The following is a 9,541-nucleotide window of genomic DNA, read 5'->3' on the forward strand; positions in this document are numbered from 1 at the left end:
AAAGGCCAAAGCTCTTTTCATAGAATAGCTTTAACCAGGGGAGGCATCAAGTGTACTCAGGAAGCAGGAGTCTCTCCCTCGACTCCACCTGTCACCCCCTTTGTATCAACTTCAAACTTACCGATGAATTCCAATAGACAAGTTCAATATGAATCTCTGGCCATATTTAAGAAAGAAAAAAAAATCTGCATAACTGGAAAATTCAATAGAAAAGAACTACAACGCATGATGTGTTCAGATGCCACTCCCATGGTAATGCTCCATAACTCCATGTAATCTCTGCACTGCTCCACTGCTGTTTTTTTATGAGAATAAAAAAAATCCAATAAAGTTAATGAATATTACACGTGAGTTACTGGGGAATCTCAGGGGGGCTCTTGTGTTGAACAGTGATCAAGCGGAGGCAGATCAAAGTGGTGCAATATAGATTGAACTCAATGCCATCATCATGCTGTCCTGAACGTAATTAAACCACCCATCTTTCAGCTTGGATTCATTGCAGAAGCAAATCTTTATAGTTGAGACTAGGAGAAAGGTCAAGTCCCAGAAGGATGTATTTTCTGACTAGTGCACTGATCCTAAAGGGCTGGGCATGGCTTTTCAGCAGCCTCTAAAAGACCTGTAGCTACCATATCTTTTTATCTTAAAATTGGATGCGAATTCTAGCACATTCCCTCATTTTGTTTCTCGATGAAGCATGTGAATTTAAAAGATGCTGCGTCTCAGATTATAGTAGGGTTTGTTTTTTATTAGCAGGATTTTTATCTACAGGTAACAGCACATATACATATATATACATATATATATATATATATATATATATATATATAAACTGGATATGGACATTTATACATACCCACACGGAAATGTTAATGCAGTTCTAGAGCTACCCAGCATTGTGTTAGCTGATACAGTACGTGCATAACCAGGCATAATGTAGCTCTATAGTGCTTAACAAGTAGCCCATTACAATGAATACGATATTGAGCATTTGTTTACAAAACTAAACATATACACTACCAATAGACTACATTGTACAGCACATGAATGATTATCTGGAAAGCTGCGTATTAATTAATTTTACAGCGTTGAACTGTAGCTTTTAATACATTAGTACAGCACATTGCATTGTTATGAATATAAACAACACATACTGTAGAATATTCAACCGAGAAACTACAGCAGACTGGATCAATAATAAACACTGGAACTGCTGAAGAACATTATAAAAAGCATGCCGCTTAACCCCGTACAGTGTCACAATGGTAACATTGTATTGCCAAGCTGAAATAGATAGGCTATTCCTCGTCGGAGGCAGCGTGGGTATGCTGGAATCTGAAAAATGTGCACATTCTGCTTAACATTGAAACATCTTAAATGTGTTGCTAACATCAGCTCGTACCGCAGCGCCGCACAGGCTTCACCGGCATCGGTCTGCCCGACTCGGAAGCACCGTAGCCCGGCCACTCTCTTTCAAACACAGCCTCCTAGTTCAGACAGGGCGTACTCGATCAAGGCCCACAGCAGAACAGTGGGTTTTTAAAAAAACAAAATCGGTCAGTCTTTAAAAAATAAAAATGACTCACCGGACCCCTTCGCTTCAACGACACATTCTTCCACAGTAGGATGTGCAGCTGGTGAAGAAACCCCATGTTTGATCTTTATTAATATTTAAAATACAAAATAAGCGTGTCTTCAATTATATTCATAACCATCAATAATACATATAATTACATAACGCGTATAATTATGTGTTCCTATCCACCTAGTACTAGAGTCTTTAATAACCTACGATAGCACTGTGATATTTACATAAATTAAATGCGTTGAAAGATTTCAAAACCACCAGGAGACTTAAGCCGCAGGCAGCCAAATAGCTGGGCGGTGGGAGGCAGCCGCATATTCCGTTATATTGTTATTATTACACATTAACGGCACGTTGCACTAGTATTAGCGAGGAACAAGGTGCACCGAGCACCCAATGCTTAGAATCAACAACAAATATCGCTCAGCGCCGATTGCAGACCGGATTCTGCTGTGTTTATGTTGTACGGCGCCGCTGACTGGTCGTTCAGATTTCTTTTTTCCTCGGCCTGTTATAGAAAAATAAAAACGAATGCAAGCAAGCCCGTCTACGCTTGCCCAGGCTTCCTTTCTGCAAGCTAGATAGCTAGCTAACCCCCCTTCGTTGCCGTCGTCGTCGTTTTAAACCTGAACTCGTTAAAGTGTATTTGTGTTGTGTTTTGGAATGTCCCTCAGTTTTTCTCTATCTCGCCCCCCCGGTTGGTCTCCCTCCTCACTCGTTCAGCTGTGCAAACCAAACTCCACCTCCGGTTTATTTATTTATTTATTTATTTTGTTTGTGTGTGTTTTTCTTTCTCTCTCTCTCTCTCTCTCTCTCTCTCTCTCTCTCTCTCTCTCTCTCTCTCTCTGTGTGTGTGTGTGTATATATATATATATATATATATATATATATATATATATATATATATATATATATATATTGTCGTTTAAAGGAACAGTGCGGCTTTATTGGCACTGTAAGTGCAGTGCAGTGTTGTATCGACAATAGACACACGCTGCGCTGTCATTTCCTTCTATAAAACGAGGAAGTGTGAGTCATGACGATGTATGTAATTGCGGAGGATGAGGAAAGCGGATGGATTTAGCAAACTCCGGTAGAGGATCAGACACGTCAGTCAGGGTGCTAGATTGTGATCCAGAGTAATTCTACTCAGACAGGGTCTGTTTGTTTTACAGTATTTGTAAGTGAATTGCATTGCAATTGCCATTAAACAGCACTCCTCGCTCCATCTGTATAAACCACCTAAACCCTTCGTATATGATCAGATATTATTCCCCCACTTAAATTAAGTGTAACTAGGGTAGGCGTTTGTAAGATTACCCGCAGGACATGATAATATCCGCGCATCTATTCATTTTATGGAGGAGTTTTCAATACAAGGTGTCCCATAATAATAACAGTACATTTACTGGTTTGCCATGTTTTTTTCATATGCTTTCTCATGACTCTCTTTACAGTGCCACGCTTTCGCAATGCTTCCTTTACCATGGGACACTTTTATAAGGGGTGTACATATCATAAACATGGACTCCCATTTCCTTATTGCTATCTCAATCGTTGTGCAAACACACTGCAAGTCTGTTTTTTTATTGCATCCCAATTTACAGTAAATTATATAGTTAAAAATATGCAGTAGATTTCTAAATGTTCCCATCCAAGGTGTTGTGAAATGCACGCTTTGAGCAATGACGTTTCAGTAATGACGTGCAGACCTCTATATAACATTCTTTGGATTACCTCATTTATTACATTCATTCCATATTTAAAAGGGAATCAGCGACGATTAATACAAGATGAAACAACTACAAAAAAAAACATTACAAGCAGCTACATTCATGAAAACAATCTTTATCAACAGTGCATCAGAGTTATTAAAGCTGAGGGACTGGGATGCAGTGTGGCCGAGAGGTGAAAGCTCAGGGACTGGGAAGGAGGCAGTTTGATCCAATCTTCACCAAGCTCCTACACTCCAAGCCGTAGATAGATGTTTCGGGTGGCTTTTTAGAAAAGACAAAGTTGCCACCTAGTGGTGAAACATTTAATTTCAGCATTTACCAAATGGGAGGGGGAGGGGGTCATTAAATTGCATTTTTTTTTTTTTTAAATCTCTATGAATTTGTTCTGTTCCTGTTTCTGAAAACTAGAGAGACTTTGGGTGCCAGATTACACTTAATATGTTGCACTTCTACTTTTAAATCATATTAAGATACACACAGGAGAGCTTGTGTATCAAAAAGCACACTCTTTATACAAGTATTGCACAAAGTCTGACTTGTTCTGCACGCCATGGAGAACACAGAAATACAATCCCAGTATGTAATGTATAAATGCAGGGATCGCATTTATACATTTATACATGCACAGCAGTCTGATCCATCCTCTGGCTTTACTGCAAGTTTAATAAGACACACCTGAGCTTGTTACCTGTGCACACTGGCTCCACAGTTTAAAATGTGGAATGGGGGACACTGCTATGCAATAGGAGTCTCATCTCCTTCCCTGTTGATGCAAATCCAGCACATGTGTTCCACAGTGCTGATGCTGGGAGGGTGCTTTTGTTTGTGGTCAGGTTTGAAGCCTCTGAAGTTTCTGTCTCACTTGCTCGCGTGCCACACCCGCTGTGTGGTGTGGATGTCTTCACACATTCAGTGTGGGTTGCAGAGTTTACTAAGAAGTGGAGACAGCTCTGAGTCAGGAACACTGAGCTCAACAAGCTTGTAAAATCAATCCGTACCGGTAATATGTACAGTAACAGATACTAAGTCAGCTCTGAATTCTGAGCATTTTATTTTTCTGAATTTCTTATTTAGGTGGAAAGTACCATTGTTACTTTGGTGAAGTACAAACCCTAGTTTTGTCAACAAGAAACAATGTCCGCTCCTCCATTTGAGCATCCCGTGTTCTCCCTGCAGTCACGGCAATGGAAACAGACCTGTGTCGATGCACAGAGTGAGTGAGTAGAGTACTGGTACTCTTTCCGCAGTTCCACAGTGCCACCTAATGTGGGAAATGTACTATGCTGCTGTAGGGCAATATTGACAATGCAACACTGAGTAAGTGTACAACTTAGCCTTGACCTTTCTCTCAACTGCAGAGCCTGCTCTTCAGTTGAATGGTAAGACGTTCGTTTTTGAACTGTGAGGTATGAGGTTCACGTCCAGCCCTTGCCTTTCCATCAGGACTTAACCATTCCCCTGCACAAACCTGGCCTTACTCATCAGTAAAATAAATACAATCCATTGTCTTTATGTTTGACAATACCGCTGCCTGATACTGGGTGGCAGCACATGAATACAGCTGACTAAAAGCGAGTAGAAAAGCCTCACAGCCCACCTGTTGAAAGGAACTTGAATGAAGTGCCTTGCACAGATGCAGGGTTCGCATGCTTGTGTCTCTGTAAAGTTCTTCTGTAAGTCATATCTGAATGAATGGATTGCAAACTGCACCTGCTGTCCTCTGGTATTCAAAAACAGATTGGAAGAGAAAGCTCAGGGACACTGTATTGAAATAGACGGGCTGTGAAGAGCAGCCTGGATCATCTGTAAAGACTGCTGACCTCTCCTGTCAAGCATAGGGATAGTGAACAATAGTTAACTATTGCTTTTCCCCAGCTACAAAAATAGTTTGTAGATGGGGAAAGTGAAATAAGGAAGAAGCAAAACTTTCTTAACCACAGATGGATTTGATCCAAGCTAGCAGCCCAGTAAAGACACGCGAGCCATGGGATCACTGAGTAGTGGCTTCAAATCCCCATCACTGCCTCTTTACTGGGTGACCACACGCAGGTGCTGGACTGGCCTTTGCGCTCCTGCGGGGCGAGCTTCAGTAACCCCTGCTGGTCAGCAGTAGCAGCAGGAGTATTTAATTGACTACTGTTGCACAGTTGAATTGAATAGCTGAGGTGTATCAGATTACGCTATTGAGCTCCACAACATTAAATCTAGGCATTGTCAGGGTATCAATATTGCAATGTGTGTTTGTTTGTTTTTTTTTCTTTTCCCCATCCACTGTAGTTATAAAATGAAATAAATAACTCAAGACAAATACATGGAGAGACACCAGAAGGCCAGCTCAGGATCAGTGCAGCGCTATTATGAAGCTGACAGCAGAACCTGTCTTTGCTAGAAACGTGATGCGATTGCACAGTGGGCCCTCATATATTTATACTTTGTGTATCTTTACAATATTAAAACAACAACAAAGTGCTGGCAGTGTTTTGCAGAGTCAGCACTGCCGTCCCGTTTGTCCAGGGAATTGGTGCTGGTGTAACGGGCAGTGTTGTGCGATGCTCTGCCGTCCCGTTTGTCCAGTGAATTGGTACTGGTGTAACGGGCAGTGTTGTGCGATGCTCTGCCGTCTCGTTTGTCCAGTGAATTGGTGCTGGTGTAACGGGCAGTGTTGTGCGATGCTCTGCCATCCCGTTTGTCCAGGGAATTGGTGCTGGTGTAAAGGGCAGTGTTGTGCGATGCTCTGATGTCTCGTTTGTCCAGTGAATTGGTGCTGGTGTAACGGGCAGTGTTGTGCGATGCTCTGCCATCCCGTTTGTCCAGGGAATTGGTGCTGGTGTAACGGACAGTGTTGTGCGATGCTCTGCCGTCCCGTTTGTCCAGGGAATTGGTGCTGGTGTAACGGGCAGTGTTGTGCGATGCTCTGTCGTCTCGTTTGTCCAGTGAATTGGTGCTGGTGTAACGGGCAGTGTTGTGCGATGCTCTGTCGTCTCGTTTGTCCAGTGAATTGGTGCTGGTGTAACGGGCAGTGTTGTGCGATGCTCTGCCGTCTCGTTTGTCCAGTGAATTGGTGCTGGTGTAACGGACAGTGTTGTGCGATGCTCTGCCGTTACGGATTCGGTTCCTTGTCGGTGAGATGAGGTGAGGTTAAAAGCTCTGAAACCACGATTGCAGAAGAGCCCGTCTCTTTTGCATTGTGGTTGAGACGCTCGCTTGTGGAAACGTGGGGTCGCCGGTTCGTGCGCAGCCTCTGCCCTGTTACACTGGCTGGCTGTTCAGGTTATTTTTACATCCAGCTGATGGTTTGTACATAGTAAACAGCGGGCCATCAGCAGACCAGACTGCATCATCTTCTTGTGCCCGGCAGCGAGCTGGGACGGAAACATCAAGGACACTCAGATAAGGCTGAAGTTTAAATGCCGCTGCACACAGAGAAATTGCCATTTCACACATCGTGGTTTAGCTTCTGCAGGGGCGGTCACTGTTGGAAGATACAAGGCTTATCATCTCGCACAGTTTCCACATGTCAAGAAAGTTCTTTGCTCAAGTAAACAAACATTTTGATAAGTGAAAGATCCACTTCCTGGAAGGGGTGGTCTGGGGTTAGACTGAGACGTCTCTAGTTTTACTCTGATTGTACGATTGCTGAGCTACTGACACCACGGCTGTACTCGGTTACTCTTTCTACCTGCCATTGTGAAAGCACGGCTGCTCATCTGAAGATGCTGGAGAAAAAGGGCAGATCCACTGAGACAGAGCAGGGAGGGCCTGGCCTGGCTCACCTTCAAAAGATGGAGACTTAATCTGTTTTTATATAGCCTCAACCGCTGTGTGTGTGTGTGTGTGTGCGCATGCGTGCGTGTGTGCGTGTGTGTGTGTGTGCGTGTGTGTGTGTCTCTGTGTGTGTGTGTGCGTGTGCGTGTGTGTGCGTGTGTCAGCGTGTGTGTGTGTGCGTGCGTGCGTGCCTCTGTGTGTGTGTGTCTGTGTGTGTGTGTGCGTGCATGCGTGTGTGTGTGTCTCTGTGTGTGTGTGGTGTGCGTGCGTGTGTGTCTGTGTGTGTGTGTGTGTGTGTGCGTGCATGCGTGCCTCTGTGTGTGTGTCTGTGTGTGTGTGTGTGCGCGCGTGTGTGTGCGTGCATGCGTGTGTGTGTGTGTGTCTCTGTGTGTGTGTGTGCTTGTGTGCGTGCGTGCGTGCGTGCGTGCGTGTGTGTGTGGTGTGCGTGCGTGCGTGTGTGTCTCTGTGTGTGTGTGTGTGTGTGTGTGTGTGTGGGTGCGTGCGTGCGTGTGTGGTGTGCGTGCGTGCGTGTGTGTCTCTGTGTGTGTGTGTGCTTGTGTGTGTGTGTGTGTGTGTGTGTGTGGGTGGCTGCGTGCGTGCGTGCGTGCGTGTGTGTGTGGTGTGCGTGCCTGCGTGCGTGCGTGTGTGTGTGTGTGTGTGTGTGTGTGTTGGGGGGGCGGGTGTTACTTTAACCTTTTTCACTTCCTCCTGCTTTTGCTTTCTCAGATTATTATCGGAGATACCATCCTGTCTCATGCCATCACCTTAACCAGGGGAGGAGCAGGTGGTTTAAAAACCTCTGCCTTCAGCGAGGGCTCCTTTCCTGTCAACAATGTAGGAGGGCAGTGGCCAGGGTCACGATTAGGGTCACGCACAGGCTTTCCCACGCAACTGCACCGCGATCCTGTCTCTGTGGACTGCTGTCTGTCTGAACCCTTTTTGTTTTTACCTTACAGTTGAGATGGGCTGGTTTTGCAGGAAGGATTAATGTAGAAAAATGGATCCCAGGGCGCCCCCTTATTCTTCCTCTGCCTCTGAAAACCCTCACATGCACCCAATTCCTTTTTTTTTTTTTTCATGACACAATTTGGCTTGAGTGGTATCGCTGATGGAACTAGCAATGAAAATATGAGGAAGTGGTCAGATCCTTTCCAGGCCTTCCCACCAACCGCCACCTGCTTGGCACCAGGAATAAATCTGGTTAAAATGCAAACTATACTATCATCTGCACAGCTGGAAGAGTTGATTATATATATATATATAAACTTTAACAAACTTTCCATTTTAGCATTGCTATTGCAAAGGATGTGGTTGGAAGGTTACTTCAGAAATGATAGTCACAACAGGGTGGTACTGAACGACACATATTAAAGTGTGAAGGACAGGGTTTTTCAATGTAAAAGCTGCCCACATTAAAACAAGCAATGTGTAATAAAGTATAGTCAAAGCATATTTAGGTGAGCATTGTAAAGCCCAGAGGTAAAGCATATTAAAAAAAAACATGGCAAACCATGGTACCGACAGCCAATGGGCAAACTGCTCAATTTAATACTGTAAAGTGTTACAATTCTGTTTCTGTACGCTCACAGGAAACAGCAGAGTTTGCAGGGCATAAAATGATGAGTCAGTTTGGTGTCTTATTTTTATTTGTGAGTAGATTCACAGTGAGCGCAGGTTACTAGAGTGTACTCAAGTAAATGTTCTGCTGTTGAGGAGCTGAAATGCAGTCACCCTGACAATCCCTGCACTGGACTCAGTGCGTGGTCAGCACTCCTGCTCCTTCGCTGGGTGACCAGACGCCCCTGGGGTCACAGCTCAGGCTTTTATAATACAAGGACTGCACTCTGCTACCGTGTAAAGAAAAGAGACCTCAAATTACTGGGATGGGACTTGAAGGTTAAAGCTGCTGGGCTAAAGCATAGCTTAAATATGTTGTTCATAAACCCTGCTTAGAAATACTCAAATAAAATACAATTCCACTAGAAAGAAACTCAAATTAAACCTCGAGTTTGGACTAGTAGAATTTTTAAATGTCTTCAAATTCTGGAATGGTTTGAGATTCACTATATATATATATATATATATATATATATATATATATATATCCTGCTGCTGCAGATGGCTGTTTCATGGCCTGAAAGCTACAGGGAGGGAGGAAACTCGTTGCTTGTGAGACGCTGTGAACTCAGAGCCATGGATTGCATGAATTGAATGGGGTTGTGGGATCTCAGATACTCACAGTGTAGTTTATAAATTAACTGCTGGTTTCACAGACCCTGGTTAGCACTAATCTTGGACTGCTTTACATCATGTAACATCATGTTACCCTAAAGGAGTGGTAAGAGGTTGGTTGGTTGAAGAATCTGCAGTTAGAAGTACAATCGGTAATTAGTGTTTTATTAATAAAAAGGAAACAGCTGTTTTGAGGGGCGCGTGGGCGCGTGGGTGTGTGGGT

At 43.8% G+C, this 9,541-nt stretch overlaps 1 protein-coding gene across 5 annotated transcripts in view; it reads right to left on the reverse strand.

Moving 5' to 3' along the window:
• Positions 1 to 2,362, reverse strand: part of LOC131697501 (ATP-binding cassette sub-family A member 2-like) — a 47,435-nt gene extending 45,073 nt beyond the window's left edge. For 2 of the 5 annotated variants that reach the window (XM_058986670.1, XM_058986669.1), the window contains exon 1: positions 1,587 to 2,361. In XM_058986670.1, the coding sequence (XP_058842653.1) occupies positions 1,587 to 1,652 (66 nt within the window). In that variant the 5' untranslated portion in view covers positions 1,653 to 2,361. Of the gene's footprint in view, positions 1 to 1,586 lie in introns of all 5 variants that reach the window. The other 3 variants (XM_058986673.1, XM_058986672.1, XM_058986671.1) reach the window with 2 other exon arrangements.
• Between the last annotated feature and the right edge of the window lie 7,179 nt (positions 2,363 to 9,541).

This window comes from Acipenser ruthenus, chromosome 15 (genome assembly GCF_902713425.1).
Source record: "Acipenser ruthenus chromosome 15, fAciRut3.2 maternal haplotype, whole genome shotgun sequence".
Lineage (NCBI taxonomy): Eukaryota > Metazoa > Chordata > Actinopteri > Acipenseriformes > Acipenseridae > Acipenser > Acipenser ruthenus.